Source organism: Panulirus ornatus, chromosome 5 (assembly GCF_036320965.1).
Source record: "Panulirus ornatus isolate Po-2019 chromosome 5, ASM3632096v1, whole genome shotgun sequence".
Taxonomy (NCBI): Eukaryota; Metazoa; Arthropoda; class Malacostraca; order Decapoda; family Palinuridae; genus Panulirus; species Panulirus ornatus.
This window is the reverse complement of record NC_092228.1, coordinates 6,101,357-6,124,761: the sequence shown is the minus strand read 5'-3', so window position 1 is coordinate 6,124,761 and position 23,405 is coordinate 6,101,357. Positions and strand designations below refer to the sequence as shown.

Below are 23,405 nucleotides of genomic sequence, written 5' to 3'. Positions count from 1 at the left end.
TATATATATATATATATTTCTATGAATTCACGGGGAAAAATGAAACACGAAGAAAAGTTCCCAAGTGCACTTTCGTGTAATAATCATCAGGGGAGACACGAAAGTGCACTTGGGAACTTTTCGTGTTTCATTTTTCCCCGTGGACTCATAGGAATATCTTGATCACGCGCAAAATTGTGATCCTTTCCAATATATATATATATATATATATATATATATATATATATATATATATATATATATATATATATATATATATATATTGCTGTATGTCCACAACTAACATTTTTTTGTGCTTGTCACATAAACAGCTTTGCTGGTTCTCCTCACTGAATCATCTATGTCCATTTCGACTTTTTAACACCTCCTTTACTTAATAAAAGTCCCATAAACAGAATAAGTAAAATAAACCCTTCAATAAAGACAATATAGTTACATAGGATGAATGCATCCTAATCTCAAAGTCGAGAAATCCATCCACGGGATCGCCAGTAGACTAGGTTTACTTACCTGGCTGTCTGTGGTGGTTCTCCTCCTCTTCCTCGGGGATGCAGGCTGGGGCCAGGGTTCTGCCGCTCTGGATCCACCACTCTCCTTCCACACAGCTCACCTTGGCCACTCGGGTGCCCGCAGTCGTTCGGTAACCCGGCTTGCACCTCAGCTCTGCGAACCCCTCGCTTGTGGAGGGAGAAGAAGACGAGGAGGAGGAGGAGGAGGAACACAGAGTTACGTTAGAGTTTCAGAATATTTCTATTTTTTTTTAATGTCTTGTTTAAACTGGAATTCCAAGAGTCTTTGGTATGACTTGACTGCACGTATTTTCATCACAGTGTGTTTGTGTTGTGTGCTGTGTGATGTGGGGGGGTAGGGAGGGATTTTAATCCTTCCCTCCTGTATTCTTACTCTCCTCCCTTCCTCCACACCCCCTTCAAAATAAAGAAACAAATGGAGATTAGTGATGGTGTTTCTCTCTAGGGGGTTCAAGCCATCTGTTCCCCAGCGCTGCATCGCCAGAGAGAGAGAGAGAGAGAGAGAGAGAGAGAGAGAGAGAGACAGACAGACAGAGACTTACAGAGACACAGATAGAACAGACACAGACAGACGAACAGTTAGACAGACAGACAGACGAACAGTTAGACAGACAGAAAGGCTGAAAGTTAGACAGAAAGACAGACAGACAAATAGACAGTTAAACAGACAGACAGACATACAGACAGAGAGGCAGAAATAGCGAGAACAGCAACACTGGTGGAGGTTTGGAGAGAAAAAGATGTCAAAAGAATTTCTACAATCCTTCAGCGGATTACTGCCCAACAGGAAACGGGGGGGAAAAAGGGAAAAGAAAAATGCTACTTAACGTTTAAATTATCCATCTACCTAACGTTTAAAATATCCATCTACCTAACGTTTAAAATATCCATCTACGTAACGTTTAAAATATCCATCTACGTAACGTTTAAAATATCCATCTACGTAACGTTTAAAATATCCATCTACGTAATCCATCGTAACGTTTAAAATATCCATCTACGTAACGTTTAAAATATCCATCTACGTAACGTTTAAAATATCCATCTACGTAACGTTTAAATTATCCATCTACGTAACGTTTAAAATATCCATCTACGTAACGTTTAAAATATCCATCTACGTAACGTTTAAAATATCCATCTACGTAACGTTTAAAATATCCATCTACGTAACGTTTAAAATATCCATCTACGTAACGTTTAAAATATCCATCTACGTAACGTTTAAAATATCCATCTACGTAACGTTTAAAATATCCATCTACGTAACGTTTAAAATATCCATCTACGTAACGTTTAAAATATCCATCTACGTAACGTTTAAAATAGCCATCTACGTAACGTTTAAAATATCCATCTACGTAACGTTTAAAATATCCATCTACGTAACGTTTAAAATATCCATCTACGTAACGTTTAAAATATCCATCTACGTAACGTTTAAAATATCCATCTACGTAACGTTTAAAATATCCATCTACGTAACGTTTAAAATATCCATCTACGTAACGTTTAAAATATCCATCTACGTAACGTTTAAAATATCCATCTACGTAACGTTTAGAATATCCATCTACCGAAACTGTCCAAAACAGTTTAACAAAATATCCCATTTTCTTTTAAAGTGTGGCGGGAGTAATATTAGCATGAAGGAAAATCTGGTCTCGCTCTATCGAATTGCCAAGGATGTACATTGTCTGCTGGGGATGGCTATGTGTCTATCAGGGGGTGGATTGTGTCTGCCAGGGGTGTGTGTAGTGGTGTCCGCCAGAGAGTGTAGTGGTGTCTACCAAGGGAGGTGTAGTGGTGTCTACCAAGGGAGGTGTAGTGGTGTCTGCCTGGGGTGTGTGTAGTGGTGTCTGCCAGAGAGTGTAGTGGTGTCTACCAAGGGAGGTGTAGTGGTGTCTACCAAGGGAGGTGTAGTGGTGTCTGCCAGGGGTGTGTGTAGTGGTGCCTGCCAGGGTGTGTAGTGGTGTCTACCAGGGTGTGTAGTGGTGTCTGCCAGAGAGTGTAGTGGTGTCTACCAAGGGGTGTAGTGGTGTCTACCAAGGGAGTGTAGTGGTGTCCACCGGTCACGTACACCGTTTAGAACAACGGTGACGTAAGCCGGTTAAATAACGTCTGCCGGCTGAATATCATCTCCCAAGCCACTTGGTAAGATCAAAGACCTAACTTTACAACAAGTTCTTTAATAACTTTCATAATCTATTTGTCGCATCTTAAACAACAAGCTTAGTCAGTGAGTGACGAACCCACACTTCTCCAGCCCCATACTGTCTGGACCAGCTCATGATATGTAACCGTACTACACAATATATATATATATATATATATATATATATATATATATATATATATATATATATATATAGATAGATAGATAGATAGATAGATAGATAGATATTCCTTTATGACCACGGGTAATTGAAACACGATAAGTTCCCAAGTGCACTTTCGTGTAATAATCACATAAAATATATATATATATATATATATATATATATATATATATATATATATATATATATATATATATATATATATATGGGATCTATGTTACTTGAAAAATATTCTGGTTCAGTAGATTCCTAAGAATTAAACCCAGATGACTTCTCTTGCGAAAAAGTTCGTATACTTTTTTAATATCCGCACCTCTCCACAGAAGGGTTCAGGCCTGACTGGATCCATCCACGAACGAGACTGTGAGAGACTGTGAGAAAAAAAAAAGGAAGACCTTACAGTGAGACTTTTTTAATTAATGTTAGGCGATAGAGTCGACGACGCGGTGGTGGTGGCGGATGCCGTTTTCTTCGCTCCAGAGAATCCCATGGCGCCGTTTTCTTCCAAGAAAGCAGCAGTAGGAGGAGGAGGAGGGGAAGGAGGACCCTCACGAGTTTAGATCAGGTTGATATGCCAAGTGGCTCCGGTAACGGTACAATAACAGGCGCGAAATTAAATGAAAATACGCCAGGTAGTTACTTCAGAGCCGGAGGTGATGGTGGTGGTGAGTGGGGGTGATGCAGGAGTTAATGAATATGTAAACACACTGTCCTAGGAGGGATTTAGAGGAGTTTGTTAGGCGAAGGGACGCCTTTGGCTGGTTACCAGCACAAGCCACTCCCAAGGACACGTCTATGTCTTACAATGATTTCCTTCGAAACGAAGACTTAATGTTCAGTGTGGATGTTCCTGGTGTGGTTTCTATAACGAAAAAGCGGAATAAAACTACAGACACTGCCACTGAAATAACACTTGAGAGGGGAAGGGGAAGAGAGAGAGAGAGAGAGAGAGAGAGAGAGAGAGAGAGAGAGAGAGAGAATGGGACGTTTAAAAAAAAAACAGATTAAGACATCATGAGAGAATCTTACTGTATTTGGTAATAACGTAATCGTCACTACAATACTAAAGACCGAAGGGAAAAAATAAGCAGTTGATGATCAATCAATGTTTTCCTCATCTTAATGAAAACGAAGAGAGAGAGAGAAAAAAAAGGAGGCATGAGAAACAGACTGGAAATCAAAAAGAACAGGGGAAAAAAAATGACAAACGTTGAACGCGATCCTTATTCTTGACGTGTATTAAACGCTTATGACGAAGAGGGGCAAGTTAATATACACAACATGATCACTATCTAGAAACGGAACAACAGATAACACATGGACCTCATACATCACGGAGACGACACCTTTCCAACGGAAAGGCTAACTCTGCTCCAACAGCAATGGCAAACCTTTGCCACATCAGGGAGCTCTCGAATGGAACTGTCATCAACTTCAGGAGGTAATCTAAGTCTTTGGGAAAGCTGAATACCCCATAACATTAGCCCCTTCAGAGGATATTTCTTTTCTAAGACAAGAATAACCATAGATCTGTTGGTGCAAAACTAGAATTATCTAACATTCAACATTAAGTGCTTATTTCAGTTGATTACAAATGTGATACAACAATATATAGTGACCCTCAACGAAACACACACACACACATATATATATATATATATATATATATATATATATATATATATATATATATATATATATATATATATATATATATCCAGAGCAATTGGTTAATGATATGTCTAACAATTCTATGTAAATCAGATAAATACTTGCTAAAATGCGCGTGGCAGAAGAAAAAATGAAAAACAAATGCAATAAGGTTTTGCTTGTTCGTTTTACGGTGCTCCTCACTGAAGCCTAAGAACATAAATAAAAGGAGTTCTGAAGGAGAAGTTATTCTATTCAGAAAAGGCTTATTTCCCCCTTTTTTTTTTCTTCTTCAGTCCCTCCTACTTCTTCCTACTGGCGTTTTTTTTTCCTGTACATTTCCTAATCACTCGCACTCCTTCCCTGTCAGTACCGTTCATAAACCCCCATTTCTTTTTACTTCGTCATCCCCGTTGGGAATTACACCTAACATCCTAACTATATAACAAGAACTGTACGTATCCTAACTATATAACAAGAACTGTACGTATCCTAACTATATAACAAGAACTGTACGTAGTCACAATCTACTGTACCATGAACTCGGTCTACTGTAATGGCTAAGAATGAACTTACCCATTGATGTGTCTGTCGATGATTCCATTCCTGACCTCTGGAAATTCGCCACAATCTGTGGAATACAAAACAACCCTGTTACAGTTCGCGAGGTTACAGAAATCAAGTAATTTTGTGGAAGACGTTCTTCACAAATGTCGATTTCTCGGCGGTAAAATCAGTGACTGCAGTGCTATACAATTCTAACACGAAAAAAATGAGGAAAAAAAAGAGAAATACACATATTGCTCGTAAGCATCCATTATACATCCTTTCCTTACACACACACACACACACACACACACACACAACACACGCACTCACACACATTGTAAGACACATATACCTAACAACTTCAAATACCCTAGAAAACAACAGAAATTAATCATGCTCTTAAATACCCAATACATTCGAACTACACTTAACACACCTGCACTCACACAAGCGCCAAATATCAACATACACTTTCTGCAGTCACTTTCATAAAACTCCCCTAAACCCACCTTCAACCCACACACTTTCTGCAGTCACTGTCATAAAACTCCCCTAAACCCACCTTCAACACACACACTTCCTACAGTCACTGTCATAAAGCTCTCCTAAACCCACCTTCAACACATACACTTTCTGCAGTCACTGTCATAAAACTCCCCTAAACCCACCTTCAACACATACACTTTCTGCAGTCACTGTCATAAAACTCCCCTAAACCCACCTTCAACACATACACTTTCTGCAGTCACTGTCATAAAACTCCCCTAAACCCACCTTCAACACATACACTTTCTGCAGTCACTCTCATAAAACTCCCCTAAACCCACCTTCAACCCCCAACGCAACACAACACGCAACCCAACCTGAAGCCACGCAACACAACCACTAAGGAACACAATCCACACAGTATTTCTACCATGGGGTTTTATGAAAGCAAAAAGGCAGCAGGACTTACCGAAGTCCCAGGAATGAGGTGGTCTCTCCGTGGTCTTATGGTTACCCAGTGCATCTTCACTCGTCCCTCCTAGTGACCTTGGTGATGGAGGAGGAGGAGGAGCCGCCCTGCTCCTCGAAGTGAGGTTTCTCCTAGCATCGTCTTCGTTGCCCTCCGCCCCGTCGCCTCTCGCAGACTTGAGACTCTCCGTCGCCAAGGTCGTCTTACTTCGAGACCTGTCGTCAATTCCTCGACGTGAGGACGAGAGGAGTAGTGTCGAGGAGCTGTCGGTGGAGGATTCGATCGCCGTTTCCTTGATCTTCACCGGAGCGTCCGGTCGTTCTAACCTGTTGCCGTTCTTGTCGACATAAAAAACGGTGGGAGTAGCTACACTATGGCTGGAAATACAAAAAAAAAAATCACATTAACGTTTAAAAGTGCTCATTTATCAGACATTACTGCGCAATAACTGTACTGATTTGCATGGGTATTTAAAGTACAATCAGTGTCTTTATATCACACAGTTTTTCACATCTACGCCCTTAGTTTTTGGATACATTTTGAGGTCATTAAGAAATCATAGCTCAATGGTATGCGTTTTCTCCTGCATTTAGGGAGGACCTATAATATATATATATATATATATATATATATGTATATATATATATATATATATATATATATATATATATATATATATATATATATATACATATATATATATATATACATATATATATATATATATATATATATATATATATATATATATATATATATATATATACACGAGTATATTTGCAGTTTATATATCTATGCTGAAATTAGCTCTCCTTTGAGGTTGACAATGACCCACAATTATCATTTCTTAACGTCGTCTCTTGCTTTCCAGTGGAATATTTAGATCAAATCATAATTAACATAATTAAACATATCAGTATGAGGAAGCAAAATGATTATAACCTATATCAATCACTGTACGAACGCTGATACAAAAATATTTTGTATTTCTCGTCATAAGGCTCTGAGAGTGTAATTCATCTCCGTTATTAAAGTTTATGACGACAGTAATTGGGTGTTACAAATAAATATAAAGTGAAAATGTCCATTTGAGTCCAAACACCGATTGAATACCAGTTATACATATATATATATATATATATATATATATATATATGTATATATATATATATATGTGTGTGTGTGTGTGTGTGTGTGTGTGTAACACACCAAATTTACCACACTTCTTAGTACAAACAGAACACTGAATGCAGTTTCTACCACACTTGCTAAATCTAACATTATCTCTCTGACGCAGGCGATCAGGGTGTATAAACGGTGAACACTGTACTCAGTTATTGACTGGAGGGACGAGTTTCATTGGAAGGAATTTTGGGAGTGAGTAAAAGAGAGTGTGGGAGGTGGGGAAAAAAGAAGAAAATATTGACAGGTGACTTGTAAGAGATCACTGGGGGTCAATCAACCCAGGTGTTGCACTGTTAATTAGTCTAGATTCATAGCCGTTCTGCTGAGGTATTACGTCTGTAACGATCATATGGATTGCAACTGCTGATTGGTGATCATTAAGCCCAAAATCATAAACATAAGATGATGATCACTAACTGCAATTAATCATACATAAGTATTGGATGTGTTTGTTGATCAATAATTGCAGTTAATCATACAAAAGTACTGGGTGTGTTTGTTGATCAATAACTGCAATTAATCATACATAAGTATTGGATGTGTTTGTTGATCAATAATTGCAGTTAATCATACATAAGTATTGGATGTGTTTGTTGATCAATAATTGCAGTTAATCATGCAAGAGTACTGGATGTGTGTTGATCAATAATTGCAGTTAATCATACAAAAGTACTGGGTGTGTTTGTTGATTAATGACTGCCATTAATCTTATAAAAGTACTGGATGTGTTTGTTGATCAATAATTGCAGTTAATCATACATAAGTATTGGATGTGTTTGTTGATCAATAATTGCCATTAATCATATAAAAGTACTGGATGTGTTTGTTGATCAATAACTGCAATTAATCATACAAAGTAATGGATGTGTTTGTTGATCAATAACTGCCATTAATCATACAAAGTAATGGATGTGTTTGTTATGTTGTTGGATTAAGGGGCTTCCCACTGCCGATTAATGGCCTCCCACTGCTGATTAATCATTAAGCCAGATGGCGTTACATACACGTTAAATATGCACATATACAAAATAATTTCTTGGATTTTACATAGAAAGGACTGTGTGTGTTGTGTGTGTGTGTGTGTGTGTGTGTGTGTGTGTGTGTGTTCATCTATTTGTACTGGACGGAGAGGAGGCCCTACACTCGTTTTCTATGTATCAAAAAGAAAACAGATCTTTAAAGTTCCAGATCGTCAACAAACAGTATTAAAAGGTTAATGACTTAAATGGCTGCATTATTTTTTCCCCCATTTTTTTTTTAGGTTCCTTGCCAGAGGTATGATTTCTCAGGCATGTATACTTGATAGTTTATTTCGATTAATAAAACACAACCACAAAATCTGTTTCCGAGTTTCAAAAGCAAAATCAACGTTAACTGCGTTTTTTTCTCCCTCGAGTCTGTAAAACACCTACAGTAAAAAAGGGGAAAAAATGCGTAAAAAATGACTGTCGAAGAGTCTGTAAAACATCTACAGTAAAAAAGGGAAAAAAATGCTTAAATTATAAAACTGTCGAAAGGAATAATAATATTTGTGCTCTCGTTTTTTTTCCTGTGAACTCTTTGTCATTAATACATGTTTAGATAATAAACATTTTTAACGAAGTTATTTTCAGAAGATTGTATCTAGTAATGAGTACTTAGCAAGTCGAGTTCCGTTGCATAACATGGTATTTTGCAGAATTAACATTCACTCGAAGTTGATAAATTCTAATTATATATATATATATATATATATATATATATATATATATATATATATATATATATATATATATATATATATACTCTAACCATACTAATTCTAACATAGGACTTATACAATCCACACTGCAAACACCAACACAATGGCCATACATCAACTAAATACCCCAAGAATGAGGACAGCTACCAAATTTAGACGGGGAGAAAGAATCCATAAACATCCATCATAACCAATTCATCCACTCCACCTCAAAAGTATACGCTTCACCTGCTTGGCCACACCCGTTTGGCCATCCATCCGTCAAAGGCAAAACATAAGAAACAGCAAATACCGCAAGACATGGCCCTCGGAACAGTCACCGGCTGCCTTGCAACCACGACTCAAAACAATGAAAGAAAAATGACTTCCAATACAATCTCACTTCCAGCATGCTTATTAGCACCTACTCTACAACAGCATTTGACATCTCTCCCCACACAAACTAAACCAACCACCAACCACTCCAAAAGATAAAATAAAACCCCCTTGCATTCCTGCCCTGAAGACTCAGTGTCAAATGCTCTCCGACAGTCCAAATACAGACAATCCACCTAGTCCTCTCTCTCACTCGTCTTAAAGCAGAGCTCCCACTCTCGTGGAAATCTGAGGTTCGTTACGCATAATCTCTGACTGACGCCGCGTTATTTCCCCACTAGAATCATTTCGCTTCTGCAAGAAGTGGTACATTTGCTTTCGTATTATCAAGTACAACTGTCACAAATGTTAGAGAATCCCGTCTGTAGTTCTGCACCTCTTCTTCTCAATGTATGTGTGTGTGTGTGTGTGTGTGTGTGTATAACCACCAATAAAGTTTTCTCTATGGTTTCCACAGTGGCAACCCACACACAGGAAAAGGTAGGCTCCTCAAACAGTCACACGTAAACAGAATATCCACCCCTCCCCTGGCTCTTCCCCTTAACGGTAAGTCAATATGTATCTTGAAATTATGTCAGCTCGGCTGTGTGATCAGTATAGTAATGAGGAGTGTATTGACTCGGGCTATTTCTTCCATAACGGGAATCAGCCAGTTGTTAGGAAGATGAAAGAGATAAATGAATAAATGACAGTCCCTTTGGGAAAGACAGACTGGGTGGTTCACGATAATTGTGCGTTAGTAGACTGACTCGAGGGTTCGATTCCCAGATATCAATTTACGTCGGTTGACCAGCTAGTTGGATAAAGTCATAAATAATGATAAAAAAAATTCCAATAACTGTAATTCAAAAATCTTATTTCTTGACTCAAAAATGTCATAATAATAAATTCAGCAAATTTAATTTTTGAGTTTTAGTTAATGTCATAATCTAAATTTTATTTTATGTCATAAATAGCTTCACATCTGATATTCCCTCAGCCAAGTACGCCAGATCCCTCAAAATAAACGAGGGAAATTAAGTGTTTCGTCAGTAAAATATTAAAAAAAAATGATGTGTAATAAGTCCCTATGTTTGGTACCTTCAATATTTTTTTTTTCTTCTTCCTGTGCTTACCAAAAAACACCATGTTCTTAATGACCTTTAGCCTAAACAACCATTTAACCAACCTTAGATAAATAGCAACGGGTGATGACACCAACATCTGCCACAGTGCACCACAGAAAGGGACGTTATCACTATAGGTTCAATCATCTGGTAAATTGCGAGTTTGCCCTTCAGGTGGTCCAACAGAAAACGAGGCTTACGTAAACACCACCAATCAGCCACATCCTAATTTTGAATTTACGGAAACACGTCCAATGTGATTATATCTAATTTACTCAATGAGTGAGATCATTACCTCTCATATTCAGGGAGGTTATTACAGATCATACGCCTAATTATCAACCACTCCAACCTCCTTAAAGGTTTATCCTAGTACTATATATATATATATATATGTGTACGTGTAGGAAGAGAGGAAAGTGATTGGTTCTCAGTGAATGTAGGTTTGCGGCAGGGGTGTGTGATGTCTCCATGGTTGTTTAATTTGTTTATGGATGGGGTTGTAAGGGAGGTAAATGCAAGAGTCCTGGAAAGAGGGGCAAGTATGAAGTCTGTTGGGGATGAGAGAGCTTGGGAAGTGAGTCAGTTGTTGTTCGCTGATGATACAGCGCTGGTGGCTGATTCATGTGAGAAACTGCAGAAGCTGGTGACTGAGTTTGGTAAAGTGTGTGGAAGAAGAAAGTTGAGAGTAAATGTGAATAAGAGCAAGGTTATTAGGTACAGTAGGGGTGAGGGTCAAGTCAATTGGGAGGTGAGTTTGAATGGAGAAAAACTGGAGGAAGTGAAGTGTTTTAGATATCTGGGAGTGGATCTGTCAGCGGATGGAACCATGGAAGCGGAAGTGGATCATAGGGTGGGGGAGGGGGCGAAAATTTTGGGAGCCTTGAAAAATGTGTGGAAGTCGAGAACATTATCTCGGAAAGCAAAAATGGGTATGTTTGAGGGAATAGTGGTTCCAACAATGTTGTATGGTTGCGAGGCGTGGGCTATGGATAGATTTGTGCGTAGGAGGATGGATGTGCTGGAAATGAGATGTTTGAGGACAATGTGTGGTGTGAGGTGGTTTGATCGAGTAAGTAACGTAAGGGTAAGAGAGATGTGTGGAAATAAAAAGAGCGTGGTTGAGAGAGCAGAAGAGGGTGTTTTGAAATGGTTTGGGCACATGGAGAGAATGAGTGAGGAGAGATTGACCAAGAGGATATATGTGTCGGAGGTGGAGGGAACGAGAAGAAGAGGGAGACCAAATTGGAGGTGGAAAGATGGAGTGAAAAAGATTTTGTGTGATCGGGGCCTGAACATGCAGGAGGGTGAAAGGAGGGCAAGAAATAGAGTGAATTGGAGTCATGTGGTATACAGGGGTTGACGTGCTGTCAGTGGATTGAAGCAAGGCATGTGAAGCGTCTGGGGTAAACCATGGAAAGCTGTGTAGGTATGTATATTTGCGTGTGTGGACGTGTATATGTACATGTGTATGGGGGGGGGGGTTGGGCCATTTCTTTCGTCTGTTTCCTTGCGCTACCTCGCAAACGCGGGAGACAGCGACAAAGTATAAAAAAAAAAAAAAAAAAAAAAAATATATATATATATATATATATATATATATATATATATATATATATATATATATATATATATAATGCAACCATAAAACGAATTTTAGTATCACTTTGAACCAAAATGTCATCATGGTTTCCTATACTACTGTAATACAGTGCTAAAAATTATGGTTCAGTCTTTCGAAATATTTACCTAATGCTATTTCAGCATTTAAGGGTGTGGTGTTTCTCTCGCCTTCACTATATATATATATATATATATATATATATATATATATATATATATATATATATATATATATATATATCCCTGGGGATAGGGGAGAAAGAATACTTCCCACGTATTCCCTGCGTGTCGTAGAAGGCGACTAAAAGGGAAGGGAGCGGGGGGCTGGAAATCCTCCCCTCTCGTTTTTTTTTTTTTTTTTTTTTTTTCCAAAAGAAGGAACAGAGAAGGGGGCCAGGTGAGGATATTCCCTCAAAGGCCCAGTCCTCTGTTCTTAGCGCTACCTCGCTAATGCGGGAAATGGCGAATAGTATGAAAAAAAAAAAAAAAAAAAAATATATATATATCTGTATGTATATATATATGTGTGTGTGTGTGTGTGTCTGTGTGTGAGTGTGTGTGTGTGTGTGTGTGTGTGTGTAAAGTGATGATAATTAAGAATAACTAACAGATATCAACTCTCCAGTAAAAAAAAAGAAAGCACATTTTCGCATGACCTTCAAAAACCACGTATTGTATCACATAGCAAAAATTTTGCAAGTACAATGAAGGCCAAGAATTCTTTTCATGTGCGTGGGTGTACTGTCGGCAAAACTAACCTGCCAAAAATGCATCGAGACGAGGTACTAAGTGTTTGTAAACAAACGAAAACGCCTTCGCAAGGTGCACAAACAATGCTATTACATTTTGAAGCATTGGTGTATAGAAAACACATTAAACATTTTATTGAAGAATACCTTCTGTATTAAGACATGTGATTACAATGAATACGAACTTTGAGACGTAACCACAACAACGAGAGAGGGAGGAGGGAGCTGGAGGGATGTCATTGCAGCCAAACGTATGAATAACGGATGGAATGGATGCCACTGCTTTCCTAGCTCACTCATCATTCCACTCTCTCCTCCCTCCATCCACCCTCTCCCTCTCTACCCCCATCCTTTCCTCTCCCCCAAACCCTCCACTCTGCCGCCTCTCACACCCCAGAAAAATAACTGTAAACTTCCTGGTTTGAATTTAATCCCACATAAATTACAATATCAATGGCAGTAGCAATAATCATTATCATGATAACAAAACAGCAGGCAATGTTTGTTTCATTAGTCATTCATACGTGTGGCTGTGACATTATGCAGCCAGTGGCGTATCTAGGGTTTGGCGCCTAGGGCAGGTGCCCTAGGCGCCACTTGAAGAGGGTCGCCACTTAACTGAATTATTTTTTTGACACTACGCTACCTGATTGATATTTTCAAGGGTTTGGTTTTTGTGAGATGAATAAAGAAACTCGCCTACTTTTCAACTACAGTAATATTTTGCTGCTACCAGTTGCATTACCGTTTCTACGTTACAATTTTGATTAAATAAGTCTTTAAGTCTTCAAGAATTCATATAAATTCAAGTTTGACCTAACCCTTCAACAGTTTATGATGACACTATATTTTTATATATACATCCACTCTATGTACATCAATCAAGCCAGGGGTGTAATTTCAGTGCTTGCCATAGGCGCTATTTCCCCCTAGATACGCCCCACTGTATGCAACCTCGTTGCAATAATACAAATGAAATTGCTCTTTCATAACACGATTGATATATTCCTTATGCTTAAATGCATCACAATTTGATCACATTCTCTTTAAACCTTACGACAACAGGTGTTTATTGTTTACAAAATCACTCAAGGTTAACGCATTTAAATGCAACGTGTCACATCACTTTGCCTGCCGTATACTCCATGCCATTTAAAGAGAAAAACTTGTGATCTTGACTATTGCAAATATACGCATTAAAAGAGAAAAACTTCTGAAAGAAAAACTTCTGATCTTGACTATTGCAAATATACGCACTCAAAGTCGAGGAAAAAAAAATAATTTTCTGTCACTGTTGATCACTGAATTAGCGCTGTCTCTGCAACGGCAACCCGGCGAACTAATGGTCAACAAATATGGCGTATGGTACGCATCGATGTTTACCTGTATATTTAAAGGCGAGCACTGATCGTTTGACCCTCCCCCCTAGCCACCAGAAGTTCGAATCATAATTCGGTGAAAATGATGGTATTTGTGGACGGCTCCTGCTATAGGACAAGCTCCCAGCACCACAGTATTTCGTCAGTTTAATGGAAACGACATAGAAATCAGCTCAGACCAGCACTGCAGCTCCCCACTGGGCATTATATTCTCTTTGATGGTGATTAACCTTCCTTGTTTGTGGACGATGACAACATGGGACCGTTATATATGTCTTGTTTGATATTCCACCCTCGGAAATAACTTGGATGTTTGCTTCATACAATGACAAACTGCCCAAGAGCTGGGCATCTATACATCATAAAGCTGAGTATCCTCCACAATTCTGGCATTCGAATGATTTTCAAAGAACGCGAGCTATTATTATTAATGGTTTGAATACGTTAACGGCGGTAAACATATGATTAAGTAACATTCCCCCACTATAAACCATCTCTGGACTATAATATCACTGAGCGTATGTATCACTCCAGTGTAATATACGAAGAATATTGATAATGTAGCTTAGTATTGAACATCTGAGCTTGTGAAAGTTGTGAGGAGTTAAAACCTTATGGCTTTTCAGGTCTTTTTAGCACGGAAAGGAAGTCTAACACCATAAACTATTCACATATATATACGTTACCCTCCTTTAAAAGATAGCTATACCCTTATAACTATTCATATAACAATATACATGAACATGTTTAGGCTTGTGTTTCGTCAAGAGGAAATGGGGGCGATAATCAAAACAGTTTCTTACCCGCCGCGTCACATTCGACTCGTCCAAGCTACCAACACTTCACACCGTCGCTCATACGAGTTCCGTGTGTCCACCGCTGTATATCCACTATGGCACAATGCTTTGTTACCTACTCCATCTGCTACACGCGTGGCACTTCACCCACAACCACCTTGCAATAAGCTTTCGGGGGAAAACTGAGACAATAACAAACACTGACCCGGACAGTGAGCCGACATGGCTCGGGCAGGGAGAGTGTAAACAAGAAGGTCGAGTCTCGTGCGTGGAATAATAGGTTTCTCTCTCCTTGCTCGGCGGGTGCCAGTTAGTGTACAATTTTCAAGGTAAAAATCACTTTTACTTTCGTTTTGTAGAAAATGCGTCTTGTGTAAAGATTCCAAGGTTATGATTCTGTCATTATGAGCTTTTCTTGTGCTAGTCTGTTGTTTAATCTATCGGCTTTTCCGACAAATAGAAAGTTAGAGTAATAATTGTGAAACAGACGATTACGGGACGAAGGGTAAGATGAAACGGTAATGGAATTTTCATTAGAAATTATAGAAGTTCGTCATTCGTATTCGGAAAACTGCCTCAGAGTTCTTGATATCATTCTACTAATAATTCTGGCTTATGTATATCAGAGCTTGAGTGATGTATTCTTTTATAGTTTCTAAGATCTTTAAACATTTATTGGTGTACTATATGCTGACTAAATTGGTGTTTTGATTAGTTTTTGGTTGCATGTTTACAAAAAACGTGAATTATCATTTTACCGGATATACAAAGAATTTCTTTAAGTGCAACACTCGCCCACAATTCATCACTCACATTTATGTGGGATGAAGGAATTTATCACAATTTACACAACACACACACACACACACACACACACACATCCACTTCAGCGAGCCCAGTACACTTGATACACAATTGGAATGGGTCGTTTGGTGGAGTATATCTTGATGTTAACGCTGTGGTTCATACGTCAACAAAGCACTAACCAAGTAGTGGCTTACTTCTACAAAAGCCGAGATAACATTGGCAAGTATACGCTAGCAGTTTATATGATTATATTGAGCCGGAGACGATCAACGGCTCTTAACAGATCCGTAGGATCAATGTCGATGTGTATATAGTAGTGGGAAGAGCCGTGTATGTGTTAAGAAGTCCTCTTTATTACGTGATCGGGATCGATTTTGTTATGTGAACCGCCAGGAACGTTATGCCACAAGGTGACACATATGCCCCCATCGGTTTAATGATAGCACTTTAGTTAAATAGAAGTTGCTGATGCAATTCTCTACTCGCCGAAATAAGATAAAACAAAGAGAGTGTTTGCTTACTGTTTTTGCTTTACGTGGGATGAGGTTAGTTTTGTGTATTCATCGAGAAGCTTCGCCCTTTTTAGATTGGTAAGCAACGCGGACCACGATTGATTAATGATAGCTTAGCTTCGTCCAGTTTACTAGGTAGGAGTGTTTCTAAAGCCTATCTAACTTGGTGTTCTAAATTCTATGACTGCAGGATGGGAAAGGGTGATGTAAATTATCGAAAGTGACACTTATTCTCCAGTTACAATTTTCTCATTTCTGGCGTGGAATCAATAGCCAAATGACTGTGTTGATAAGAGATTATAAAGTGATGAAAATAAAGTAAATAGATATCATAATAGATATTCATTATGCTCAAGATTACTGTATTAAAGATACAGTACATTCTCGTCAAAGAACTTCCTCTCTACAATGGAGTCTACCTTACTTTGCCGATGGACGTAGCGCATCTTTGGGTTGCAAAAAAAAAAAGGCACCAAAACTCTTTCACAAAAAATGGCCCATGGGTGATCATGAATGAGTAAATAGATAAACATAATTCACGCGTCCACACCTGGTTCCCACGCGTATGGAAGTAACACACCGATGCTGCAACATCAAGGGCACATGAGTGCAGATTGCAATATACAGTATGCAGTGATAAAGCGGTGTTGACATAGCGTGAGCACCGCCATATGAGAGAGCTGCCAGCGGAAGAATGTGCGAGAGTAATTTCCTGTCGGTAAAATAGTCTTTACATCAGAGGAAAAAAAGATAAAAACCCGACTGCGTCCTATATGTTATGTTTGATAGAGAGAGAGAGAGAGAGAGAGAGAGAGAGAGAGAGAGAGAGAGAGAGAGAGAGAGAGAGAGAGAGAGAGAGAGAGAGAGACGCTCTAGAAGTGATGAAACTGACTGATATCACTGTAACTATAGACCCAGTATTCAGATAATGCATCGGCTTCACTTTCTATCACAAGAAGAGAAGAATACATTGAGCTGTAATCCTTCCCTCAGATCGTGATGCAAAATGGATGAGTCTCCCCCTATTTTTCTGAGTGGCGATTTCTCAACCTTGAATAAATATACTTTGTGGACTATACTCAAGCGAGCAGAGTTTATAGGTAGACCAGACAGACACAGTTGAGAGAACGGAGATGTAATCATACTATTTCTACGTGGTATGATAAGTAATATCACCCACGAGAGGTGAAGATTGCGTGCGATAAACGGAATGGGACCAGAGCGTTTTCTGTGATTTTTAAATATTTGATGAGCGCTCTCCCCGCGGGGGGGTTTCAGTCAGTGTTTGTGTTCGGTGAGCGGCAAACACTCTCATTTGTCTGTCTGTCTCTTTTGTGTGCCGCTGATCTGTTTGTTTCAGCCCCACTTATTTACAATGGGGGGAAAACTAGATATGATTTGAACGGCAAAATCCGTATGTTATACAAGAGTGAAAGTAAGGGCTTAGTTGAAATTCTCGCTTAGAGGAAATGTTATAATTGTTGTATGATAAAAGTAGATTCATATGAACTACTTATATGATAATTTGCAGTAGAATCTTAAAAAAAATCAAAACCGTTAATGGTATCGGTTATATAGTTTCTTATACGAAATCATCCTCTGCCACCCACTTTAATCCTTTTGAGTTATATTAAAAAAAAAAAGGAATCCATGAAGAAGCGCTCGAGATCCTAGGATCCAGATTTTTGAAGCACGTTGCCACATCTCAAGATTTAATCTCGTTTAGTGCTCTAGTCTCTGCTTGACAGACACTTGCAGGCATCTCTTACTCAAGGAAACATTACTAGTGTTGTATCTGGGCCCTAAGATTAAATTTATACATGGAAGGTTAACCACGGATGGTGTTTTTGTCAGGCCTCTCGTCTTGATTTGGTCAATTATTACAACAGGGAAAACAATTGATAGGTTCGAAGGTTCGTTCATATAAACCTTTTTCATTATCACGAAGCAGTTTCGAGACAGACGGATCCTAAATAAAATTGTTGCCCCATCGTTCAACAGTTATCTTCAATACAAACAATAGAATACTTAGATATTGCCTTAATATGCATAGAAAACGTGGATGGGGTCCTCGCATTGAAAGGTTGATAATAAACATATCTATTTTCCACGGAACCATTTTCTGAACGTTATTTTTTTTTTATCCTTACGTTTTAAAACTTAAGATCAACGTGATTTTTTTATTTTATTTTGGGCCAACACTGCTTGATGGGAACGTTTTCTGGCCCAAACGTTCGCCCGATAACATGAACGTGTTCAACTGATAGCATGAACGTGTACAACTGTATTACATTGTGACCCCGAAATCCATTTCGGAAACGAGGAAGAAGAACTTTTTGAACGCCCTGACCACGACCCTGATGTTAATACAACGATGGAAATCTTGGACGCGTTTGTATTCCCAACGTATTTTCAACTTAGAAGATAGATAATGGCTATGTTCAGTGTAGAGAAGAAGACACTATAACACAAGATACCACGTAATATATGGGATAAATATATGTTAGAACATCGCTATGTTAGTCTGTGTGTGTGTGTGTGTGTGTGTGTGTGTGTGTGTGTGTGTGTGTGTGTCTGCTTATTTCCGGACTCCGTCTCCAAGTGGTAATTACGGAGGCGAGATGTCACCTTTGACAAGGGCGTGTCATCGTCAGCGAGGGAAACGGAGTGAAGTGTTACCAAGGACCTGAATGCCCGACCTTCGAAAGATTTCCACGAGGGATTTCGTGTATATATATATATATATATATATATATATATATATATATATATATATATATATATATATATATATACATCAGCTTACGCCAGGTACCCATTTAGATATGACTCTGGAAGGGAAAGATGAACAGTTTGGTTGACTGTGGGTCCAATTTCCATTCCCTAGATTCGAACCAGCACCCAAAATATTGTTAGATCATGACATTAACCACTGCACTCTTGTGTGTGTGTGTGTGTGTGTGTGTGTGTGTGTGTGTGAAGATTATGTATACTGTTATTACCTTTCATATAAACTACTCTGCGTATGTTGTTGGATTTAATGGTTGTCAGAAGCTAAAGGTCATTAAGCTGGATTCCGTTTTACCAATAATCCAGTTGGCCATATTTCCCCCGCTGCCAATACTTATTTTTATGGGAATTTTACTACCTCAACTGAACGCTTGTGGGTTATGTAACTGTCCATTTGTTCCTCAAAAATTATCGTCCTGCTCTCTGCCAAATAACGCCACCTGATGATGACACAAAACTGGTAAAAAATTGAAAAATAAAAAGCTTAAAGGAATATTTATATATTAAAAGGTTTTTAATTTTTTCAACGCGTGACTTTACACAAGGAATTTCTCGCTATTGTGTTTTTCTTCCTCTTCTTCTTCAACAGGATTAAAGTAGATTCCTTTTCCTTGTTATCATCATCACAATTATCATAATTTTACCTGCCTCGGTTTGTTTATCTTGGCAGTCTGATACCTGCTCAGGGCTCACAAAAATAAACGTGATAAAAGAATGATAAAGTAGAATATGAAAAATTGAAGAGAGAGAGAGAGAGAGAGAGAGAGAGAGAGAGAGAGAGAGAGAGAGAGAGAGAGAGAGAGAGAGAGAGAGAGAAAGTGTGTGTGTGTGTGTGTGTGTGCGTGTGTGTATGTACACGCGTTAGAAAATGTCTAATCATATTAACTGAAAATGTTATCTACCCACGTCCTAATGAGGTACTTTTTTTTGTATTCTTTTTTTCTTACATTTGGACAATTAGCCCTTCGCTGCGGAAACCAACTGTCTCACTTACATACATAATTTACGACGATCGTTTAGCTAAGAAAAAGAAAATACTACGAGTTCCCCCTCGTCTTACAACGAAGGGAGAACGTCCATGTGTGTATGTGTATGTGTAACATGGTTCCCTCCTCCCTCGAAGGGAAGGAGATGTTCGCCAGGGCACAGACAGCCCCTGGGTGGATGGGGAACCGAGTTACAAGCTGTGTCGACTAGCTGGTCGTACCCCCATCTGAAGTGCTCTACCTTAGACCGAAGTCGATGGCCACTTATCTACCAATTAGAGGAAGGATGAACGGGTGAGCGATGCCCTCTACCCACGCCTGGGAATCGAACCCAGCCCCTATTATGGAAGAAGTAACAGTAGGACCAGTTACTCAAACCACAGCGCCCACCACGGAGGCACCTATACCCAATGGTCCTTTTACAGCTACCACCAACACCACTTACTTTGTGTCAATATTGGTGTTGTAGGCGGTGGCGTCCTGGACGACGCCTGGAGGTGGAGGAGGAGGAGGAGCAGCAGAAGCGAGGGAGGTCACACTGGGCAATAGATACCCAACAAAGAGAAATAGCGTAGATGATGGCCGCTCCCCCAGCATCATTCACTTCACCAGGGTCTGAGTCTCCTGATGTATCCTGCAAGACGTAAATATATATATAATAAAACGATTATTATAAAGCCACTAACCACTCTTTACTAGATGTATTTCAAACTGAACTTTTGCCTTAGCTTTTATTTTTTATATGTTGGAAGGATGAATTGTCTATGTATTTTCTTCATGGTGAGATCTTTTTTCTTTTATGGTTGGTTATTTGGGCTTCGGGGCTATGAATTTGCTAGGGTCATTTAGGGCGTCCAACGTCAAGGTATGTATATATTTATATACACTAGCAGGAAAATATTTAACACCTTCTTCAGGTGTTGAGGATCATATATCACGACCACACATGCATTCTCAACGTGTGTGGGGGTCATTAAAATTTGTATGAAGATCATTAGTGGTATATTTACATACATTTATATACTAAAAGATTTTTTTCTTTTTCCTATTTTGTTCATTTGAAGCATTTCATTAACATCATCTCATTAAAATTATTCTTTTTTTGTAGATTACTAAAACCATGATTCGTATATATCTTTAATTATATAAACCAAGATCCACCACCACCCCCCCCCCCCCCACACACACACACACACACTTTTGAGTGGTCCAGAGGCTTGGTGTTCCAAAGCTGCGCTACATTCAGTAGCAGGGACAGGATGAACTTTTAAGCGAGAAGGCTTTTGGGAAAAACTGCACTCACTTTAAGATACAGCCTATCCATAGGTGACTTCACCAGAGGTTATATGTAACTATATATATATATATATATATATATATATATATATATATATATATATATATATATATATATATATATATATATATATATATATATATATATATATATAGAGATAGATAGATAGATAGATAGATAGATAGATATTCATAGTTGCATAACTTATATGAAAAAGCAAACTGCATGTAAATATAGACTATACAATCTCACTAACAACAAATATGATACAAACTTAGAAATAGATAAAAAGAAGATCTTCGAAAAAAAAATTGAAATGGACTGTCTACCCATTAATCTACTTCGAGAAGTCCTTCTCCACTGCATACAGTCAGACTTTACATAACTTCACGTCTGGATTTATCCATAAGAACCGAGAACAAATGGCTGTTGGTGCTATCCATTTGGGCCAACGCTGATCCATTGTCAGTTACGCTATTCACTACCCCGTGGTAAACTAGCTTATAAATATGCACTAAATACAAAACACCATCTATGTAGACTATTCTGCATGTATACTGCCCTATACATACAGCAACCTGGCCCTATGTGAGTAAACTGCTCATCACATGGACAAAATTATACGCAGATAATTACCCTGTGTCATATAGACAGGCCACGACGAAGACGCCCTTGCCAAGCCGTGCCACCTTCCTCACCTCCTCGGGGACACACGAACACTCCAACACCCCTTACGAGAACACCTTCGGTCTGAGGTACCTCAGGGACTATGTCTGTATCCACAATGGCGTCGTCTTCAGCTCACTCGCAACAACCCCATGTCGCCACTCAGCACAATTGCTTCGGGTGTGATGCATAAACACATTTCCTAATGTAAGTCAAGCAGCCTTGCAGAACCCTCGTCATCGCCAGGAGATGGCGTGACGAAACTGTTGTCTGAAGCTGAGGTATCTCTCATAAACAAAACAAGTCCAGGAACCATCACTCCTCATTGGCCAATAGCGTTTCCAGAGCCACTTGTTTCTTCGTATACTACATACATGTGTCTCGTAGGTAATAAGTCCTCTTGCTTATGTGAATGATTCATTCAATAGCTCCCACTTCGAAAGGGAGATGTTTAAAGGACTGCATTGAGTAAGCAACAAGATCAACTTGGCCTTCAAATCGACAGGAATCCTCTCATTGTTGTCTGACCTTTCCACACAGTCATAAGGTATGTAAACACTATACCAACACACCGCAGGGTGAAGGAGGAATGGTACGTGTTGAACTACATCTACAGATATATGTAGAATAAGTGGTAACATTTCACTGATAGAAATTACTGTATGACGAGTCCATAAGAGACTTTAATGATGTGTAAGTTATAAAGAAAAGATAGATGACTTTTAGTCTTTAAAATTCTTGTTATGATTTTTCAGCAAGGTCAATAGAGACATTGATAAGATGCAGTAGAGCGTATTATGATCAACGAGTCATATAAGACTCTATAGTTCATAAGGACTTGGTATAGACGACTCTATCCCTTTGACGCTGATAATGATAACTGGGTCACCAAGACAATAAAGAGGCATCGAGCACTCTCATGATCTCAATGGATGGTGCCTCGAACACCTACACTTGCCCAAGCACCAGTCACTACCACCACGACGCCCCCCTGATGGTGATCTCAACATGACATGGGAACACCAAGCATCACTATTCACTTCCATGATGGCACGTCTGATCACCTGTCCCTCTGGGGTGCCTAGCACCAGCATCAAGGTGCTGGTGAGAATCACTTTTCACCAACTGTAGAAGGTTGACTTAAGCCTTCCTACTATACGGATATTATTCTAAATAATGTTATGACAACAAGTCCAACAGCGTCATTTTTACACCATTTGGAGTTGGGGAGCAAACAGGTATCTAGTGCACAAATGCAAGCACGCATGCGAATATGATTTAAGGACCAGTATGCACAAGGTTCGAGTCCCGAGCTCGGCAGTCGGGCCACAGACAGTCCCAGGAGTTCATCCTTTCCTGCGTATATGTA

At 39.0% G+C, this 23,405-nt stretch overlaps 1 protein-coding gene across 1 annotated transcript in view; it reads right to left on the bottom strand.

The window, feature by feature from the left end:
- LOC139747714 (uncharacterized) overlaps positions 1 to 22,165 on the bottom strand; it is a 99,796-nt gene extending 77,631 nt beyond the window's left edge. Inside the window, 5 exon segments of the mRNA XM_071660324.1 lie at positions 511 to 677; positions 5,096 to 5,150; positions 6,024 to 6,400; positions 20,519 to 20,707; positions 22,007 to 22,165. Coding sequence (XP_071516425.1) covers positions 511 to 677; positions 5,096 to 5,150; positions 6,024 to 6,400; positions 20,519 to 20,670 — 751 coding nt within the window. The 5' untranslated portion in view covers positions 20,671 to 20,707; positions 22,007 to 22,165.
- Positions 22,166 to 23,405: the final 1,240 nt, after the last annotated feature.